Below are 23,033 nucleotides of genomic sequence, written 5' to 3' on the forward strand. Positions count from 1 at the left end.
TTACTGATGAAGTCTTTGGTCAGGAACATTCCCATGATGTTTTCAGACCATGCTCATAACTGAATTAATGAGTCATTGAGTACTACAGCATAGAAATAGGCTCCTTAGCCCTTCTGGTCTGTGCCAAACTGTTATTCTGCCTGGTTACATTGCCCTCACCTCAAGTTCAAATTTAATTGTCAATCTACCATACATGAAATCAGTGTTCTGCCAGGGCCTAGGTACAAAATATAGTACCAACAGTTGTATGCATCACAAAGTACATGTAAGCGTATAGTCGCACAAAGAATGTACAAACCCCATTTCCAGAAAAGTTGGGATATTTTCCAAAATGCAATAAAAACAAAAATCTGTGATATATTAATTCATGTGAACCTTTATTTAACTGACAAATGTACAAAGAAAAGATTTTCAATAGTTTTACTGACCAACTTAATTGTATTTTGTAAATATACACAAATTTAGAATTTGATGGCTGCAACACACTCAACAAAAGTTGGGACAGTGTTAAAATAAGATTGTAAAGTGCACAGAATATTCAAGTAACACCGGTTTGGAAGACTCCACATTAAGCAATTGGTAGCAGGTGAGGTATCATGACTGGGTATAAAAGTAGCATCCATCAAAGGCTCTGTCTTTGCAAGCAAGGATGGGTCGTGGCTCACCCCTTTATTCCAAAATTCGTGAGAGAATTGTTAGTTCAAAAGGAACATTTCTCAACGCAAGATTGCAGAGAATTTAGGTCTTTCAACATCTACAGTACATAATATTGTGAAAAGATTCAGAGAATTCAGAGACATCTCAGTGCGTAAAGGGCATGGTCGGAAACCACTGTTGAATGCAAGTGATCTTCGAGCCCTCAGGCGGCACTGCCTAAGAAACAGTCATGCTACTGTGACAATTATAGCCACCTGGGCTCAGGAGTACTTTGGAAAACCATTGTCACTTAGCACAGTCCGTTGCTGCATCCAGAAATGCATCTTGAAACTGTATTACACAAGGAGGAAGCCATACTTCAACTCTATACAGAAATGCTGGTGAGTTCCCTGGGCCCGAGCTCATCTCAGATGGACTGAAAGACTGGAACCGTGTGCTGTGGTCAGATGAGTCCACATTTCAGCTAGTTTTCAGAAAAAACGGGCGTCGAGTTCTCCATGCCAAAGATGAAAACGACCATCCTGATTGTTATCAGCGAAAGGAGCAAAAACCAGCATCTGTGATGGTATGGGGGTGCATCAGTGCCCACAGTATAGGTGAGTTGCATGTATGTGAAGGTACCATTGACTCTGAGGTGTATATTAGGATTTTAGAGAGACACATGTTGCCATCAAGGCGACATCTCTTCCCGGGACGTCCATGCTTATTTCAGCAGGACAATGCCAGACCACATTCTGCACGGGCTACAACAGCACGACTTTGTAGACACAGAGTGCTTGTGCTTGACTGGCCTGCTGCCAGTCCAGATCTATCTCCTATTGAAAATGTATGGCACATCATGAAGAAGTTGGTCAGTAAAATTATTGAAAATCTTTTCTTTGTACTTTTGTCAGTTAAATAAAGGTTCACATGAATTAACATATCACAGATTTTTGTTTTTATTGCATTTTGGAAAATATCCCAACTTTTCTGGAAATGGGGTTTGTAAATAGCCCAAGTCCCTGAACGACATTTCCTGTGAATGTGTGTTAACAGCAAAAACAAGTAGTTCTCAGATGAATGTACACACATGCACACAATCCAGTTTATCCTCCTCCAAGCTTGGTGCATTGTTATTTGTCATCTATATTAATGATCTGGATGATAATGTGGTAAAATGGATCAGCAAATTTGCTGATGATACAAAGATTGGAGGTGTAGTAGACAGCGAGGAAGATTTTCAAAGCTTGCAGAGGGATTTGGACCAGCTGGAAAAATGGGCTGAAAAATGGCAGATGGAGCATAATACAGACGAGTGTGAGGTATTGCACTTTGGAAGGACAAGCCAATGTAGAACATACGAGGTAAATGGTAGGACACTGAGGAGTGCAGTAGAATAGAGGAATCTGGGAATACAGATACAAAACTCCCTAAAAGTGGCGTCACTGGTAGGTAGGGTCGTAAAGAGAGTTTTTTGGTACATTGACCTTTATAAATCAAAGTATTGAGTATGAGAGTTGGAATGTTATGGTGAGGCCGAATTGGGAGTATTGTGTGCAGTTTTGGTCATCAAATTACAGGAAGGATATTAATAAGGTTGAAGGATTGCAGAGAAGGTTTACAAAGATGTTGCTGGGACTTGAGAAACTGAGTTACAGAGAAAGGTTGAATAGGTTAGGACTTTATTCCCTGGAGCGTAGAAGAATGAGGGGAGATTTGATAGAGGTATATAAAATTATGCTGGGTATACATAGAGTGAATCCAAGCAGGCTTTTCCCACTAAGGCTAGGGGAGAAAAAAACCAGAGGACTTGGGTTAAGGGTGAAGGGGGAAAGTTTAAAAGGAACATTAGGGGGGGGCTTCTTCACACAGAGTGGTAGGAGTGTGAAATGAGCTGCCAGATGAAGTGGTAAATGTGGGCTCACTTTTGAAAAACTTGGATAGGTACATGGATGAGAGGTGTATGGAGGGATATGGTCCAGGTGCAGGTCAGTGGGACTAGGCAGAAAAATGGTTTGGCACAGCCAAGAAGGGCCAAAGGGCCTGTTTCTGTGCTGTAATGTTCTATGGTTCTAAGCGAACACTAGATGACAGTACTGATGGCAGGAGTCAGCCCTAAACACACCATGGGCGCTGCGCTACAGCATATCTGTATCTCCTCGTCTGGACTGCTGCAGCAGACAAGCCCACGGCTTGAGGTCTAGTCCTCACTTCCCTGCCATCCCTCTTTCCAGTAAGTAAGGGAAACAACCTTGCAGCACTTTACATTACCAATATTAAAGTGCTGCACCTGGACCATAGCACTTCCTACTCCTCCCATTTGTGCACATATGCAAACTTTATTTAAATGCTGAAATTGAACCCGCATCCACCACTTCCGCTGACCACTCATTCCACACTTGCACCACCCTCTGAGTGAAGAAGTTCCCCTTAAATAATTCAATTTTCACTCTGAACCTGTGATGTATAGTTCTAGTCTCACCCAATGACAGTAGAGAAGCCTGCTTGCGTTTAATGTCATCTGACCACTTGTATGCAACCAAACAAAACAATGTTCCTCCAGACCATGGTGCACCACACATGTATCGCACACACACAGCACATAAACCAAAAAATTAGACTATAAATAAATTAATAAAATATAATTTAAAATGCATGGAGTAAATCACAGTACAGTAAACTGCTCGCGGTCCTAGTGACAAGACCTCGGTGATGCAGGCTATTCATTAGTCTTACAGCCCGAGTGACAAAGTTGTTACACAGTCCTCCATTCCCAGTCCTGATGCTTCTGTACCTCCTTGTTTGTGGGATAGGTGGTAGGGTTTCTCAACAATGCTTTAGGCCCTTCGTCTGCAACATTCCCAGTAAATGTCACAATAGGGGGATAGGGAGACCGTCCCTTATTGGTCCTCTTGATCGGTTTTACTGTCCTTTGTAGGGTCTTGCAGCTTCCATTCCGCGAAATCATGTAGCCAGGCAGGACACTCAGTGGTGCTCAATCTCCTCAGAAAGTGTAGACATTGCTGTGACTTCCTGAGTAGTGAGGAGGTGCTGTGGATCCAGGTTAGATTGTCCATTAAGTGCACACCAGGGAACTCTGTGTTCTTCACTTTGCAGGACAGAGGCAATGATGTGCAGTGGAGAGTGGTCAACCTGTGCCTTCCTGAAGCCAACAGTTATCTCTTATCCACATTGAGACTTGGATCGTTGTTCTCGCCTCATTTCACCGTCACTGAACCTGATGATGTGGTTTGAGCTGGATCCAGCAGTTCAGTCTTGAGTCAGCAGCGTGAACAGCAGTTGACTGAGCACGCAGCCCTGGGGGAACTTAACTCAATCAAGTTGGAGCTTAAGATGTTGCTGCCAACTCGGACTGGCTGCGGTCTTTCCATCAAGAAGTCCAAGATCCAGTTATGGAGAGGGGTGTTGATTTCTGATGAGGATAGTTTACCCACCAGCCTCTGAGGGATAATTGTGTTAAACACCGAGCTGAAATCAATGAACAACATCCTGGTGTACAAGGCATAGTTTCTTAGGTGGGACAGGACGCAATAAAGGGCTGAGACTGGCATCATCAGTGGACCGATTTGAGCAGTAGGCAGACTAAGAAGGGTCCAATGTAGCTAGAAGGTGGGGTTTTATACAATCCATTACCAGGCGCTCAAAACACTTCATGATTGAAGTCATTGCCACTGAGCAGTAATCGTTCAGACCAGTTACCGTTGCTCTCTTGGGCACAGGAATGATGGTGGCTGCCTTGAAGCCTGCAGGGACAGTGGACTTTTTCAGACAGATGCAAGTTCTGTTAGCTGAGCCACACAGTCCCTCGGCACCTGACCAAGCTAGCTGCAGCCAGGCAAGGTGCCTGTTCCTCAGGAAACGGGGAGCTTTCCTTGATGTCACCTCATTCAATTGGTCAAATCATGCATGGAATGCATTCAGCTTATCAGGAATGGAGGGGTTGCTGTCGTTGACACACAGGCTATACTTCTAATTGGTTATAGTTTGTATACCTTGCTACATGCGCTGGTGTTACAAAAGTGTCTGAATTTTCTGTGCATACTCACACTTTGCCTTCCTGATGGCACAGGAGAGCGCAGCTAGAACTGACTTTGGAGTTGTCCTGCCCTCCGATCTGAAGGCAGTGTCCTGATCCTTAAATAGGGCATGAACCCTATCTACTTGTGCAGGATTTCCCAAAGTTTAACTAGCAGGTTAAATCAGTGGTATGGAAGGCAAATGGAATGTTATCAGTGAATTTGAGAGGGCTAGCATAAAAAAGCAAGGATGTAATGCTGAGGCTTTATAAGCCATTGGTCAGTTCATATCCTATCTAAAAAAGGATGTGCTGGCATTGGAGAGGGTCCTAGGAATGACAGGGTTAAAGTATGAGGAGCTTTTAATGGCTCTAGGTCTATACTCGCTGGACTCTGTGACAACATGTTCAAGGAATTATGAATCTGTATTGCTAGATCTCCCTGTATTATCACACTCTGTGTATGTCCTACCCTGGTTTATCCTCCCAAAGTGCAACATTTGTCTGCATTAAATTCTATAAGACATTGGAAGGGAATTAGGCCATTCAGCTCATTGTGTCTGCCCTGGTTCCACCTAGAATTTAGCAATGCTGTGACCATCTTGATTACTTTGCACTGAAATAAACTGTTCCTTCTTGCAAAATTGATTTTTCTTGTGAATGTTCTGCATCTGATGCTATGTGCCTGTCAGGTTGCTGTATGTAAGTGTTTATTTGCACTGGTGCACGCGCACAGTTGTGTGTGTGTGATACTGAACTTGGCTTAGACTTTTGATGTGAGGGGGCATGATATTGAGACAAATCATTAATGGAGTCGCTTGAGACTGGTCCTGTATCTTAAAGTCAACAAGTTTGTAAATGTGCTTATTTTGTGCTTTGCCAAGTAACTTAATCATAAATATTGGAAGAATACTTAAATTATTTTAAGAATAAGTTAATCCTTCAGATCAGCTTTCTCATCCCTGGGGCTCAAGGTTTGCAGCAGTTCAAAAAGGCAGCCACCACCACCACCACCACAATGATAATCCAAAGTAATTCAGGATGGGCAGTTACATACTGGCTCAACCTGTGAAACCTACAATCAATATTAAAAACAAAATGCTAGATATCTGCCACGGCTTGGTATTAAATGCTCAAATGCTGGCTTCCCATTGACATAAGATATAGAATTGTGTTCAATTTAACCTTTATAATTTAAAATTTTTAATCTATTCCTTCCTAGGATCGTGCAGAGAGAGCTGCACGCTATGCAAAAACGAAGGAAGAAGCTGAAGCTGCAAAGAGAGCAGCTGAGCTGGAAAGGCAGGCTGCAGAAGAAGCCAGGAGAAAAGCTCTTAATATTGAAAGAAGGTACATCATTTCAAAAATAATTATCTTCAGTCTCATTGCTTCTTAATTTCATTAAGAGATTATACCACATGTTTCTGAATCTGATTTGCACCCAACTTGTTTTTAATATTGCACATTTGATTTTGACTTTCCATTCGTGTAACATATGAGAACATTTTCCATCTTACTCATTCGGGAAATAATTCGGAATGCTTTCTCTAAGAAACTTTCTTCTTAAATGGTTGCTTATTCACTCCTTCCCTCCTCCTCCTCTTATTTTCTTCATCACCCTGAGAAACTCTCTCTTCAAATCACAAGTGCTGTGCGGTTCTTGCATTCAACTTCAGATGCCATGCATCATACTATTAACTTTCTCACGCTTAGAAAGGATCAGTTTGAAGCTACAGATGTCATCAGAAAAATAGAAAGGGAAGGAAGGTTAGACTTTCATGGTAAAGTAGAGAAGATGTTAATCATAATTACATTCCCATTTATTCAACATAATTGCATACAGAGTATGTATGGTGTGTTACGTACCCCGTAACTGGGTGTCTTACCAGCAAAGACAGAAGTATCTGTTGGAGTCTGGTACTATTTTCAAAATAGTGTTTATTAGTAAAATATACAAATATACATACAATGCAAATATACAGATAATACACATTAGCAATACTAAACCTAAAAGTGTGGGTATAATAGCTATAATAAACAAGCTCTATCGATGTTTAGGGGATAATAAATTGTCATATGTGAATATAAAGTTCAGTTCATACAGGCTGAGGTAGTTGTTGGTCGATGTGTTGTAATTGTTGGAGAGAGAGAGAGCAAACAGTGACAGCCAGTCAAACCTTCCTTTACATTCTTGATCTGTCGATGTGTTGTTGTGGCCATTCAGGTATGACCCCTCTCACCTTTAGCTAGACCGTTCTTCTATAATGGACTAGTCACCCAAGCAAGGGTGGACACACACACAAGCCCCCACCGGCCTTGCTATAAACACTGTGAGTTAAAATTGACCGATCCCTCGTTCGGTCTCCGATGCCCCACACTTTCTCGTGGGTTCCAACACTTAAGTAGTGCTCACTAGTGTGTCTCTTGGTGCGTCTCCTGGTGTGTCTGAGGGGTGTCTCCCCAGACCTCACTTTTATCCCTACTCACGGGGTCTCAGGTGTCAATCAGTTTTGAATGGCTTAGTCCATCAAACCAGCCCACTCAGGCTGTCCACTGAGGAATTTTAATGAACAGAATGGTACCAAGTAAACAATCCTTCTCTGAAGCCATAAGTCTTTCAGGAGTGTGGAACAACAAGTCTCTTTCTCCCTATGTTATCTCTCCCTTATCTGAAGCAAATGTTCCAGTCCCAGTATGTTTTTGTTCCATCTCTTTCTCTCTCATTAGCAGCCTAGCAACAGTAACGGTTTGTAATTCTCCCAGGGGAGGGGACATAGGCAACTCTGCACCCTTCTGCCCATCAGAGTTGTTCATCCTTCGTAACAGGTGGGAGAGACCTCTTTCAATATTTTTATTAGTTTCTGCATAAAGGAATACAGAGTACAGGAAGATATATAAGTCAAAAGAAAAAAATAAAATAGTACCAAATACATTGTATTAAAAATACAGTTACAATCACAAAACCCTGTATTCATAAAAATGTAATTAAATCATAATATTGAAATATAATAATTTTGTTATACAGAAAAAATCTAAACCCACTACCAAAGTCAGAGCTGTTAGGAAAAGCAAAAAAAAGGGGGGGAACCCTTAATCATATAGTAAAATATATTATTAGCCACCATCTGTACTTATACAACAAATCAAAGGTTTTGAAAATAACTCAGAAATGCTCCCCACAATGTATAAAAGTCTTGGCTAGATTTAAAAACTGAACACCAAAACTTCTCTAAATTTAAGCATGACATAACATCCTGTAGCCACTGAGCATGAGTAGGTGGAACAGCATCCTTCCATTTAAGCAAGAGCACCCTTCTAGCTATAAGGGAAGTAAAACCCAAAAAGTGCAAATCAGGTGTCTCCAAAATAAAGTCTTTTCCTCCAACAATACCAAATAATGCAGTCAAATGGTTAGGCTTAAAATTTGCCTTGAAAAGTACCGGAGAAGTTTGGAATACTTCCTTCCAGTATCTTTCAAGGCTTGGACATGTCCAAAACATGTAAATTAATGAAGCTTGTCCATTATTACATCTATCACAGAAAGGGGATATATCCGAATAAAAACGAGTTAGCTTATCTTTAGACATGTGAGCCCTATGAACCACTTTAAATTGTAAAAGGGAATGACGGGCACATAACAAAGTGTTAACCAATTAAAAAATTTAATTCCATGGTTCCTCAGAAATTGAAGTCTGTAAATTTTATCTATAGGAACATTTCTCATTCCTAGCAACATACCATAAATATTGGATATTGAACCATTATAAAAAGATTTCAAATTAAAAATTAAAAATTACATCTAATAAGTCCTTACCGGAACTTATAGGAAATGTATATAATTGAGAACGCAGAAAGTCTCTAATATGTAAATAACGAAAAAAATGAGTTTTGGGTAAACTATATTTAGCTGACATTTGCTTAAATGAAACAAGACTTCCTCCAACAAATAAATCCTGGAAACATTTAATAACCAATCTATCTCATTCTTTAAAAACTGAATCGGTCATTGAAGGTTTTAAAAAAAAAAGTTAAAACAAATGGGACTAGACAAAGAAAATCTCAATAGACCAAAGAATTTCCTAAATTGTACCCAGATCCTCAAAGTATGTTTAACTACCAAATTTTCAGTTAGTTTACTAAAAAAAATAAAGGGATTGAGGATCTGAGAAGAGAAATAATGGAAAATTTATTAACAGAGTTAGCTTCTAAAGAAACCCATATCGGACGGTCCTCACGGTTAATATAGTATGTCCAAAATGTAAGATTTTGTATATTGACTGCCCAATAATAAAACCTAAAATCTGGTAAAGCTAAACCTCCATTCTTCTTAGATTTTTGAAGATGAACTTTATTTAGTCGAGAATGTTTGTTTTTCCATATATAAGAAGATACAATAGAATCGAGAGAATCAAAAAAAGGATTTATGAATAAAAACAGATACAGGTAGTCCCTGACTTACGAATGTCCAACTTACGGACAACTTGTACTTATGAACCGAGGAAGGAGAACACCGTCCATCTTTTTAAGTTGGTTCACGACTCCATCCGCCATTTTAAGTCGGATCATGACACCATACACCATTTTAAGTCATTGCCGTTGACGGTGTGAGTGTTTAACTTAGTATTTGGCTTAAATTTTTCTTAGTAAGATTCACCATGACCCCCCCCCCCCCCCCCCCGCCCCCACAGTTCTGGTTGGCCGGTGAGATCAGTGCTGGGTTTGAGAATGGAGGTTCGATCTAGTGACAGACTGCTCCCGTGCCGGATTGATATCAAGCTCGCAACTTAACCTCATATCATAAAAAAACACTGCCACCTCCAGTTTAAATTCCCACACAGAATATTGTGGAGGATCAAATACCCAAACCCAGCACATCCCCCACTTGTCCCATTTAGCCTGTCTCAGTGTGGTAGTCCTGAAGACCCAGCAGAGCTCGGGACTCGCTGCCTGCCGTGTTTCTGTTCCATTGACGGGAAGCGATCGCAATTGAAAATAAAGTGGAAATAATAAAGCATTTGGAAAAAGGTGAAACGCCATCCATCATTGGAAAAGTGTTAGGCTACAGTTGGTCAACGATCGGAACAATTTTAAAGGATAACGGATAAAATGAGAATAATGGAGCATGTGAAATGCCCTACCCCGATGAAAGCTACAATTGTTACTAAACAACGCAGTGGTTTAATTATTGGAATACATACGTTTCCTAAGTGTTTTATATGCATAGAAAGGTAAAATATATACTATGTACTAAGACAAATGTTTGACGAACTGACGCTAAATACCAGCTGTACTTGTTCCGACTTGCGTATAAATCCGACTTAAAGATGGACTCAGGAACGGAACTCGTACGTAACCCAAGGACTGCCTGTAATGCCTGAAAAAGGTGTATAAATTTAGGTAAAGTGTTCATTTTAATAGAGTTGATTCGGCCAATCAAGGGTAACGAAAAAAGTGACCAGTTTAATAGTGTCCTTTTTACAAAATTCAATAAGGTAAGAAAATTTTCATTAAATAGATGTTTATAATTCTTGGTAATTGTTACACCCAAATAGGTAAATTGATTTTTTACAATTTTAGAAGGAAGGTTGGTATTAATTGATGACAAATTATTCGGAGGATAAAGTTCACTCTTATGTAAATTCAGTTTGTATCCTGAAATCTGGCTAAAACAAGAAAATAGAGAAAGCACAGGAGGTAGTGAAGTCTCGACATTAGAAGTAAAAAGCTATAAGTCATCAGCAAAAAGCGAAACTTTATGAACAGTCCCTTCTTAGAATACCAGTAATATCATTAGATTCTTGGAAAGCAGTAGCTAAGGGTTCTAAGGCCAAATCAAAGAGCAAAGGGCTCAGGGGACAACCTTGTCTAGTTCCACGTTGAAGTTTAAAAGGTTTGGAATACTGAAAATTAGTAAGGACCCTGGCAGGAGATAGATACAATAATTTAATCCATTGAATAAAATCGGGCCCAAAATTAAATTTTTCTGAAGTTTGAAATAAATGATTCCATTCAACCCGATCAAAAGCTTTCTCAGTGTCCAAAGAAATCACACATTCCGATACCCCCTTAGAAGGGGAATAAATAACGTTTAATAAATGTCGAATATTCAAGTGGGAATATTGATTTTTAATAAATCCCATCTGATCATCAGAAAATGATAGATGATAAAATATTTTCAATTCTACGGGTCAGAACTAGGTGGGATGCTAAAACAGTATATAAGAAACTGTTAAGCACAAGAAGAACACACATACCTTGTACAATGGCAACAAATGAGATTTTAAAGCAAAATATTCAATTTATTGGCTCAGTACAGAAAAGCAATATTTATATGTGTGAGTGATTTGTTTTAAAATTGTTTTATAATGATTTTTGTTAGATATTTGAACTTGTTTATATACTGGAGTTGATAGCAAGACAGACTTTCGTTACCCATTCTTAGTTGCTTTTGAGAAGATGATGATTTACCTCCCTGCGGTTTGTGTGCATAAGGCATGTCTTCAGTAGAGACGCAATCAGCCATTTCTTGTCTTGCACACACTCCCCTTGACTTTAAAGTTAAAGCTGGAGAACACGATCCTTCCCCCACCCACCCCCCACCCCACTCTCAGTTTAAAAAGACCGGTGGGTTTGAAAGGGGAGTGGAAGTCCACCCGAGAAAGGTAATGCAGTGCTGTTGTGTAGTGTTCCAGGGCTTTATCTCAGCAGACATGAAGAGGATGTATTTCAGGTGAGCATGACCTGAAGGGCATCTCCATGATTCCACATGTCTGCTGTCCTTATCCTTTCAAGTAAGGGAAACTGCAAAAGTAGGAGTTGGTTTTAAAGAAACATTAGCTAATTCCTATAATGCATAACAGATGCATTTAACCTGAAAGGGAAGTGCTGCTGAATTGTTGTGTTATAACCTGTCTTGACTGTTAAGAGTATTGATGGTGCAGCAGTCATCGCAGACAGTATTCTGCCACATTTCTAATGTGCGTAACTTTATAGATAGTGGAGGGGCTTGGATGGTTGGGGAGTGTGCCCAGCAATACTCAGTCTGACTTTCTGATATGGGACCCAAAGAGAAGAAAATTAGTTTTTGATTTTTAGCAGCTTCTGATCTTTCTTAAAGCATTTAAGAGGTTGTAAGGGTTGAAAAAATGTCACAGAAATGATTTAAAGGCATTTGATGCATGCTCATTAATTACCAAATGAAATTTGTTTCGCGTGTAACACTAAATGTTCTCCATCCTTTGTATCTGATTTTCTTTGTGGATATCAAATCGGTTGCTAAATTAATTTAACTTTAAAGATTTGACCTTTTATAAAATATTTAAAGCCAGATTAAATGTCCTAATATCATTATTATTGCATTTTTACAATCACTGTGACTGTATTTGGATTAAAAATATCTATAGTTACTCATTGTTCCAAATGTTACCTTTGTTCTTGTAGTAAAGTGTGCCGAATTCAGTTTCGACTCCCTGATGGATCTTCCTTTACAAACCAATTCTCACCAGATGCCAGTTTAGAAGAAGCGAGGGAGTTTGCTGAATCGGTAAGAGGATAATAGATCTTCTGAATTACAGTCATTGTTTGAAGCTGTACTCGTATACCCTTCCAAATGTACTGGAACATGTTGAGTAAAGCAGCTATCCTAGTTTCAATTTGTCAGTCTCCCCAGATTCATCTGAAGACGTTTATTATTTATATATTTAGTTTTATCGATGGTTTCTCCCTTGGACCTCAAAATCTAAAACTTGATCCTGTAGGTTCTTCGAAGTACAATTTTTCATGAAGTTAATCAAAGAAGTAATGATAGTTTGGCCTAGAATAATCAGTTCAAAATATCAATGAACTGTCTTGATTTTGAAGAGTTTATTTTAAAGAAAAGCATTTTAAAGGATGGCATTGTGATATAACAATCAGCATAACAATACAGTGCCTGAAATGGGAAAATTGGAGTATATTTCCCACTGTTGTCTATAAGGAGTTTAACTGTTCTCCCATGACTGTGTGGGTTTCCTCCTACATTCCAATGATGTACAGATTTGTGCTAGTTCATTGTCAGCTTGCTACGTTGGCTCCAGAAGCATGGCAACAGTTGTGGGCTGCCTCCAGAACATCCTCGGACTGTGGTTGTTGATGCAAAACAATGCGTTTCACTGTAAGCTTTTCAATATACATATGACAAACGGAGCTAAGTCAATCTAATCTTGAAACCTGAATTTATTAAAAGTGTACCTGATAAACCACTATGCTTCTACTTTTGAAAAATACTAATACCTTTGTTCTATTGCCATGTCTCTGTCTTTAATTAGTTTAAAATGTGTATGGTATATATAGTGGATCGGGCAAAGAAACACTTTTATTGCTGTTATCACTAGCCTAGAGAAGTAGTTACCTAGCTCTTCAGGAATGAGACATTATGCAAAATTCTGTATGGCTGATTTAAATACTTTGTTTTTTTTTTGCAGCGAGTTGGTGGTAAATACGGAAACTTTGAATTGGCAATAACATTTCCAAGAAAACAATTTACAAAGGACGATTATAAGAAAACATTGACTGAGCTGGAGTTGGTTCCAAATGCCTCAATCATCCTAATCCCTGTATGTACATGAACATCTTTTTCTACCCCCCCCCCCCCCCCCACCGTCTCACTTTCTCCATGCAGGGTGTTTCTGTTTCTGTTTCCAATGAAACCCACCCCCGGGCTCGTATGGAAACTTGGTTTGTTTCCAGCTCATTAATAGCCACAGGACTCGGCGGTGACAAGGCCACCTTTCATAAACGATATATGTCCAGGGTTGATATGATTTGGTGTTCAGCCAAACAGGAATGTCATGATGTTCTGATTAAAGAAATCTCTTTTTGAGCTAATGCTGTGTAAATACTACCCATACGCAATTGCTGGTCAGCAAGAAGTAATAGATGGTATGCCACATAAAATTATAAAGAGAATATTTACAAATTTCAGCTTTATCAAACAGTAGGAAAAAGAAAAAGGGGAAAAATAAAAGAGCCCTTAATGGTTAACCCAGTCCAAATGTACACACAAAGTTGGAGCTCAGTAGAGTTGTTTTTAACTTGCATGCTGAATTCTCATCACCAATCATCGGTAGAACTTCCTGTTTTGGACTCCTTCAACTCATGAAGCAATTCTTGCAATCGCGTGTCTCTGGAGCATTGGCCCTTCCTCCTTGGAGCCATTCATCTGCACGAAGCACCTTGTTCAATGGGGAAGCTCCTTCCCACACCCATCTTCCCTCCTGTCATCTCGTGAACCACACTGTTTTTTCACAAGTCTATCTCTGCTCCCTTTCTTTAGAACCTTTTCCCAATTCTACCATCCTGATTGGCTGACACAACATTCCTAAGTTGAGCATCACAGCCCCTTACCTTTACCCAAAACCCAAACATGCTATCAGCAAGGCACAGTGCTTCTACAGAAAGCTACTAAATGAAATACCCGACAGTATTAGCAGTAAAAATCTTAACCAGGGCATTACTCTTAAATGTAGTACTTTAAGGACAAAGTTAAAGGACGATGAATGCTAAGCGATGTTCAGGACATGGACTGAAATCTATCTAATTGGATAGGAAATCGTTCACAATTTTATTCAAAAATAATCTTAGTGAAAGTATAATAAGTAAAACCTACAAAATAACATTTAATTGCATCAGGGAGTTAACAATGTTCACAGTAGGAACTGAATTTAGGTCTCTAAAATTATTTACAGGGTATCAAGGTGGGTATTGCTTTCTTGGAATGAATGTAAGACAATATTGTACAAAATATACAATGTAGAGACAGCACACTATGTAAAAATCTTAATCACACCCTACACCACGAAATGGAGATATAAACTAATGTATTTATCTTTTATAGGGAGGAAGGTCTACATCATCAATGGTACCATCCTCTGAAGGAGGACTGTGGACTTTCTTGAGTACATTATTTTATCCTGTTACTGCTATTTGGAGATTTCTCAACAATTATCTATTTGTTGGTGATTCTACACAAAGATCATCTGGAGGAACTGCCAGTCCAGCTCAACCAGAAACGCCTAGAACAACACCATCTGTTGTATCAGATACAGACAGGTAGCACAGCATGAACTTTCCCATGAAAGAAATGTAACATTTATCTTAAATTTATGTTCCAACTTATTTTGTTAAAATAGCAGAGTATTTTTGAAAATATTATCAGTTTTTGATTTATGATACATGTACATTTTAGAAGTTAGTTTTATCCCAACTTCTTCAATCCAACTGCTCCAGCAAAACTTGAGATCATGGATTTCTTTAGTAAGATCAGTTGATCAGCTCTTATGTTTGTTCCCTTTTGTCGTCCTATCCCTTAAACTTTTCCAAAGATTGTATCCTGTTTTAGTCTTCTGATTTTTTTTCTTCTTTCTGTCCTGAAGGCAGAAAACTCATGTTTAAACTTTATCTACGCATGATTGAAATAGTGTGTATCAAAGCCACAATAAAATATTCTGCTACTCTTTTCCTTTGCCCCTCCTGTATTGTCAATTGATTGTGGACAACCCTCGTATGCATCCATTCCAAAGTGTCAAGAATGGAAAGGCATTTGTAATTTTATGGAAGTTTGGAAAATAAGCCAGTTTAGCCTGACTTCAGTCATTAGGAAGATATTGGAGTCCTTTATTAAGGAGGAAGTTTCGGGGTTCTTAGAGGCACATGATAAAATAGGCCAAAGTCAGCATGACAATTCTTTTGCAATTCTTTGAGGAAATCACAAGCAGAATAGGCAGAGTCATTAGGTGTGTACTTAGATTTTCAGAAGGCCTTTGACAATGTGCCGCACATGAGGCTGCTGAACAAGATAAGAATCGGTATTACAGGAAAGGGTTGAGCATGGACAGAAAATTGGTTGGCAGGAGACAAAGAATGGGAATAAAAGGAGACTTTTCTAACTGGCTGCTGGTGACTAGTGGTGTTATGCAGGGGTCAGTGTTGGGACCGTTTCCTTTCATGTAATATATCAATGATTTGTATGCTGGAATTGATGACTTTGTAGCCAAATCTGCAGATGAGATGAAGATAGTTAAAGGGGCATGTAGTGTTGAGGAAGGAGGAAGTCCTTGGACAGAGTGGAAGAATGGGCAAAGAAGTGACAGATGGAGTCTTTTTTATTTATTTATTGACATATAGTGGGAAATGGGCCCTCCTGGCCCTTCAAGTCAGACTGCCCATCAACCCCTGATATAACCTTAGCCTCGTCGCAGGACAGCTCACAATGACCAGTTAACCTACCAGCTGCGGAATGTGGGAGGAAACTGGAGGAAACACATGCAGTCATGGGGAGAACATACAGTGTATGGTCATGCACTTTGGTAGAAGAAGCAAGAGAGTAGACAATTTTCCAAACGAGGAGAAATTTTCAAAACTCCGAGGTCTAAAGGGATGTTGGAAGTCCTCATGCAGGATTCCTTGGGGTTAACTTGCATGTTGAGTTGGTAGTAAGGAAGACATGTGCAATGTTAGCATTCATTTCAAGAGGACCAGAATATAAAAGCATTGATGTAATGCTGAGGCTTTGTAAATCATTGGTCAGATCTTACCTGGAGTATTGTGGGCAGTGTTGGCCCCCCCCCCCCCATCTAAGAAAAGATGTTCTAACATTGGAGAGGGTCCAGAGGAGGTTCATGAGAATGATTCTGGGAGTGAAATGGTTAATGTATGAGAAGCATTTGATGGCTCTGAGCCTATAATCACTAGTGTTTAGGTTTGAATGAGAAACCCCCTCATTCTTCTATCGACTATTAAAAGGCTGTGATAGAGCAGACATGGAGAGTATGGTTCCTATAGTGGGGGAGTCTAGGATCAGAGGGCAGAAATAAGGAGGAATTTATTTAGCTGGAGAGTAGCGAATCTATGGAATTTATTGCCACAAATGGCTATGGAGGCCAAGTCATTGGCTATATTTAAAGCAGAGACAGAAAGGTTGTTGATAGGCAGGGCGTCAAAGGCAGGAGATTAGGGTTGAGAGGGATAATAAATCAGCTGTGATGGAGTGGTGGATCAGACTTGATGGGCTGAATGGCCTAATTCTACTTCTGTGTCTTCTGGTATTGCCTAGAAAATCAACTGCAGTGTCTTCTTCTCTTGATGTTGATACTGAATTCACACAGCAATATCCAGAACCACTGCACTACTTCCCACATTTATGCTGACTTGAGCCAGGTGTAGCTAATTGCTTCTCAATCCCTCTGCCTTCTTGATTTGTTCATTCTGCTTAATGGGTATCTGACATTGTATGAACAATATTTTGTCGAATTAAATGTCTGGCAGTACAAGGCCTTTTTTTTTGAAGGTTTGCCACAGACTCTATTCCTAATCACCAATTCCATCTCTCTTTAAAGTCACGGTCAAAGGTTAAACGAGACAACTTGCAGTCTTAGCATCCTTCAAGAAAAAAAATCCTTCAACTACTTCAAGTTGAGGTCCTCCCTTTAATGTTAGTGTGCTTACAAATTCCTGCCCAGATCATTCTGTTCTGTTACATTGGTCTTCTGGGTAAAAAGAGTCTGTATGATTAAGTCAGAGACTATAGTGAGTTACTTCTGGCCTTGCTTCCCAAAGCTTTATCAGTATGCATAAGACACAAGTCAAATGTGTAATGGAATACTTTACACTTGCCCGCTTGATGGCAGACAAGATCTAGGTCAAACTACTTCCTTGATTAGCACCCAGTGCCCCACACTGTGCATTCACTTTTTCTACCACCCTTGTTGTTTGCTTGCAGTGTTTACAATTCTCAAAATGCACTGCAGAGTACTTGCCAAGAATACATTTAGCACCTTCCTCACATACAACCTCTACCACAGAGAAAAATAGGAGTAAGTGCTTGCACCACTTGCACAAACCCCGAGTTACCTGATATCATTTGTTCCTCTGTTGCTGGGTTTAATCCTGAAATCTTTACCCCATGGTACAAAGTCAAATCCAAGGTTATTGTCATATGCATAAGTGCATGTATGCACAGGTGAAAATGAAAAAGTAGTATCACAGTTCAGTATAACAAATTTGTAGCCCAAATGCATAATGTTATATTAGCATTCACAAGAAAACATAAATCAGAAACACTTTTTACAAGAAAGGACACAATTAGAATTTGAAAAGCAGTCTATTTTAATGCAGGATGGTCATAGTGTTGCTAAACTGTATTGATTAGAGTTTTGCCAGTTGCTTCAAGTAGCTGTTCTTGAACCTGGTGGTATAAGACTTTGAGATCCTGCACCTCCTGCCTGTTGGTATCTGCTACTGACCATCCACAGCTCTGCTATACTGTCGATTGTGATCGACTGGTTGATCTTTGAGACTTTCCCAGTAGATCCCGAAGGAAATCAATATGCACAAATACGGTTGAAAGATTGTTTCTGGGTTATAAGGATTTAGTTCCGTTCTTTTTGCCCAGTGCGCATGCGTGTAGCTCCCCCACCTTGCACTACACAGTGTGATTCAACACATACAAACAAGCTGGATGAACTCAGCAGGTCAGACAGCATCTGTTGAAATGAGCAGTCAGCCTGCTGACTGCTGAGTTCACACAAAATGCTGGTGCAGCACAGCAGGCCAGGCAGCATCTATAGCAGTGGTTCCCAACCTTTTTTTGGCCATGCCCCACCTAATCACCTCTAAAATCCTGATGCCCCCTGTAGTGATATATAAATCTTATTATTCAAAAAGTGAACTCCTATTCACCTGGAGGAAGCCTAAAAGACCATTAACTTGGTTTAAACAAGCTTCCAAAGAACATGGCATTCATGAAAGAGAAAAATAAAAGAACCAAAGGACTGTTAAAGTTCTGAGGAAGAAATTACTAAGAAATTGTAAAAAAAAGAGAACATTAAGTGATATTAAAATAATAATAATAATAATAAATAAATAAAACAATGCCGATTCGGTTCTAAAGCATACAAAGACAGATACACCGTTTAAAAGAGATGACGCAATGTACACACCTTCACACCACCAAGAACCGAAAGCTACTGCAAAAAGCAGCATTGGTGCGACCTCGTACGAGTTTCTTACACGTTCTTACACGTTGTTCATTCGTTCCTTCCTACATCAGTCAATTCATTAATTTAATTATGAAAGCCATTTGATGGTTGTAATGATGGTGATACACTATATATACAGTACATATGCAATTACACATGTACATACACACAAGTATTTTTATGTATGCATACTGTATATACACATATGTATTAACTCGCGCACACACACTCATACTCACACAGACTTACTAGAAAAAATTCACTGTTAATAACTCATTCTTGAATTGCCCCCCTTAAAAATCAAATTACCCCCCTGTGGGGCATATGCCCCACGTTGGGAACCACTGATCTATAGGGAGAAGTGCTGTCGACGTTTCAGGCCGAGACCCTTCATTAGGACTAACCGCAAGGAAAGAAAGTAAGAGATTTGAAAGTAGTGGGGGGGGGGGGGATGCGAAATGATAGGAGAAGACCAGAGGGGGTGGGGTGAAGCTAAGAGCTGGAAAGGTGATTGACGAAAGTGATACAGAGCTGGAGAAGGGAAAGGATCATGGGACAGGAGGCCTCAGGAGAAAGAAGGGGTGGGGGAGCACCTGAGGGAGATGGAGAACAGACAAACAACTAAATATGTCAGGGATGGGGTAAGAAGGGGAGGAGGGGCATTAACAGAAGTTAGGGAAGTCATGGCCTCCTCTATCGTCAAAATGAATCCAAACTCAGGTTGGAGGAACAACACCTTGTATACCGGCTGGGTAGCCCCCAACCTGATGGCATGAACATTGACTTCCCTAACTTTTTTCCCTGATTCCCTAGCGTGCATATTAAGGATAGCTAAGCAACAGACTTTTTTTTTGCAGATTTCTTTAATTAAAATATTATTTAAAAATCCATATGAGCTTAGTTGAAGATTCTAGATGCCCTTTTAGTGCTGGTTCCCAAACTTCTAACTTTGCACACTACTGCCACAAAACAACAAATTATAATTCAGTCATAATAAAACTGATTCTGAGTCTAAAGAAACCATATTGGAAGAGACAGAATTAAGGGTTCAAGAATATGGTGGCACCACTGAGAAGGGGATATGAAAGAGGTGACTTGGCTGGTATATAGCAGTGCGGGAAAGCTGTTCTTGAGTCTGGTCAGATGGGCTTTCAAGCTCCTGTATCTTCTCCCAGATGGCAGATGAGAGAAAAGGAATGGCCAAGATGACAGGCATCTTTGACTATACCATGAAGAATGGCAGGATGAAAGAATGTGATGAACCGGGCAGTGTTTACCGCTCTCTAGGTTCCAACAGTCCAGAAATGCACAGTTGCCATTACAGCCTGAAATGTAATCTGTCAGGAAACCTTTGATAGCACATCTGTAGAAGTTGAACAGAATCCTCATAGACAAGCTGAATCTTCTCATATCCCTAAAAGAGTACATGCAGTTTTGTGATTTCTTGATCACCTAATCAGTCTGAGGGACCTGGAGAGGTTTTTGGTAATGTGGATGCCTCAGAACAGGAAGCTCTCAACCATCTTTGCAGTAGCTCCACTGATAAAGACAGTGCTGTCTTCACAAACACACGCTACTTCCTCTTTCATAGGTCTTCGTGCTGATGTAAACAGTTAGGTTGTTCTGACATTTGACAAATCTCTTTCCTGTCATCCCTCTCGTTGTTCATCAAGTCTGTAACAGTAATGTCACTTTCAAACTAGAAGAGCAGGACGGCACAGTATTTGGCCATGCAATCATTAGTCTACTAGAAGTGGAGCAGAGGACTGAGCACGCATCCTGGGGAGCACCATGTGTTGAGAGTCAGGGTGGGTGATACCAATTGCAAGCAACTGTGATCTGCCACTGAGAAAGTAAAAGACAGTTACAAGTGAGGGTTTTATGGCCAGGGCCCAAGAATTTAGCAATGAGCTTATTATGTTCTGGGAGGCTGAGGTATAATCAATAAATAGCATCTGGATCTATGTATTCCTATTGTCAAGGTTATTCAGTGAAAGTGAGATGGCCTCCTTTGTAGCCCTGTTTTTCCTGTGTGCAAGTTGCCGGGAGCCTGGCACTGATGTGGGAATGACCAGCGCCAGGTAACAGTGCATGATTTTGGAACACAACCAGGGGACTCCACCTAATCTGGACTTGCCACATTTGAGAATTTATCTTTGTTAAATTAGATCTGACTTCTGCCACTGAGGCGTAAGGGAATGAACCAATGGGGCATGACGGGATGGATGAATGTACCCTGGTGGTATTTTTTTTGCCTGATTAAAATGTGTGTAAAAGGCAATATCTACCTGCAAGAACTGGAGAGTGAAAAGGGGAAGTCTTCCCATCTTACCTCAAATCCTATTCATAAAGTTTGTCCAAACTCTTAAATCTCTTCTGTATAATACCATCATTGACAGTGAAACCTCTTCACCCAGTGACAGAACTTGCAATAATTTATTCTCTTCATTCTGGTGTACTTTTCACTGCTCTCCATCAAGATAAAGAATTCCCTATTCAGTGCAACCTTTTTCCATTTAATGTCTAGTTGCATTTTAGATCCAGGGTTCTTTTTTGTAAGTTAGCTTGGTGCATTGAAAACTTGTCTAACTTTTAATTGGTGAGCGTGCCTGGCTTTATGTTTATGTTTATGTTAATCAAAAGCAGTTGTGATTATTCTCAAGTGTACAGTTTTTTGCACGTGTGTTTGGGGTCATACATTTGTTCAGACTTTACTGTTTTGTATTCTCAGGGAAGTGAGGAGGAGGAGAATCCTTGAGAAACGTGGAGAGGACTTCAAGAGGGAGGGAAAAATATACAGACTGCGGAGAGAAGATGATGCAGATGATGAAAATAATACTTGGAATGGGAATTCGACTCAACAGATGTAGCTTTGGCCTTATTAAAGTAGAAATCGTATTTTATTTTGCTGTAAAGTTGTACAACTAAACCTACATTAAAAAGAAAAAAAGAAACTAGACAGAAGATGCATTTTGTACTTCTGTTAATTTCCTGCATGGATTTATACAATTCTATTATTTTGAAGGGGCAAAATGATTGCTATGAAACGAATGTGCTGAAAAATCATTTTAGGCAAATTCCAAATTATGTTTTCAGACACCTTTTAAAGTAATATATATATTTGAAATCTTGTCTCAAGGTTTATCCATTCCTTGCCTGTATGACAAATTAGCTGAAGACTCTCCAGCCTCTGGCCCTTATAAAGCTGGTAATAAAAAGTTCAAAGTTTTCCAAAAAGGTTTGTGAGTTTACATCCTTTGTAATTTCCTAATGTCTGCAACTTGTCATTCACAGTGGTATATTTGGAATAATGAGTCATTGGTATGTCTGTTACATATAAAATGAGTGTTTGAAACTCAAGAGGAAATGGTTTTCCACTGAGCCTAAAGATCTTTGTGCTTGAGACATTGTTGAACCTCTGTTGCTTACATAATTCATGAAAATAATTTTATTCCATTTTGATCTACTTTTTGTAGTAAACTTGCAAGATTGCATTGTAAGGTACTTAGCTTGAATATTGTTGAAGGATAGCCAGTGGGTTTTATTTAATACATTACAGGGAAATTCTGTACCCTATTTATATTTTTAAATGCTCTGGGATAATTTTGGGGCATTGTTTTAAGGAAATGCTGTGATTATTGAAAAGCCAAAACTCTCAGATGCTGGATATCCAAAATAAAAAGCAGAAAGTAGTGATATCCTTCAGCAGATCACACAGCATTTATGGAGGCAGAATTGGTCAACGTTTTGTGACAATGGCCTTTCTACACCATTCAGCAAAGTTAGAAAGCTTGATTATTTAAGTTGCAGCAACAGGGAAGGAGTGAAGAGAATTTGAGAGATTTTCCATTGCGTGAAGATGTGTTGTCTGCACACTTCAAGAAACGTGAGTTGAAGAATTTGTTAATTTGTTTTTTTCACAAATTCCATGAGAAATTTTATTCTGTATTTCAAAATTTTAGGGTACATATTGTATCTTCTGTAGTTGTATGATGCCAAGACAAAAGAGTGTTTGAACAATGTCAGGGAAATAATTGCAAGAGAGTTCTGAAAACGGGAAAATACTTCTTTGTGCCTTCACCTCTGAAGGTGATGAACATTACAGAGAATGAATTGATGAAAAGGTGGAAGGTGCGAACAAGGGAAATCCTGTGCTTATTCTGCTTTGCAGAAGAGATACCAGAAATGCAGTTGAGAGGCATTTCAATTATGGTGTAAGGCAATTCACAATTAAGGAGAAAGAAATACAATCAGAAGCATTGATAGAAAGAATCTGATCATAAGGAACTGGGAAATTGGTAGGTGGGTGGAGGTGTGATCAAGATAACTGTGAGTTTATATGGGAT

General features: G+C 39.5%; 1 protein-coding gene across 1 annotated transcript in view; it reads left to right on the plus strand.

Moving 5' to 3' along the window:
- Positions 1–21,920, plus strand: part of ubxn4 (UBX domain protein 4) — a 47,840-nt gene extending 25,920 nt beyond the window's left edge. Inside the window, exons 9-13 of the mRNA XM_059970230.1 lie at positions 5,895–6,022; positions 12,113–12,215; positions 13,135–13,266; positions 14,547–14,761; positions 21,419–21,920. Coding sequence (XP_059826213.1) covers positions 5,895–6,022; positions 12,113–12,215; positions 13,135–13,266; positions 14,547–14,761; positions 21,419–21,557 — 717 coding nt within the window. The 3' untranslated portion in view covers positions 21,558–21,920. The remainder of the gene's footprint in view (positions 1–5,894; positions 6,023–12,112; positions 12,216–13,134; positions 13,267–14,546; positions 14,762–21,418) is intronic.
- The last annotated feature ends 1,113 nt before the right edge of the window (positions 21,921–23,033 follow it).

Source organism: Hypanus sabinus, chromosome 5 (assembly GCF_030144855.1).
Source record: "Hypanus sabinus isolate sHypSab1 chromosome 5, sHypSab1.hap1, whole genome shotgun sequence".
Taxonomy (NCBI): domain Eukaryota; kingdom Metazoa; phylum Chordata; class Chondrichthyes; order Myliobatiformes; family Dasyatidae; genus Hypanus; species Hypanus sabinus.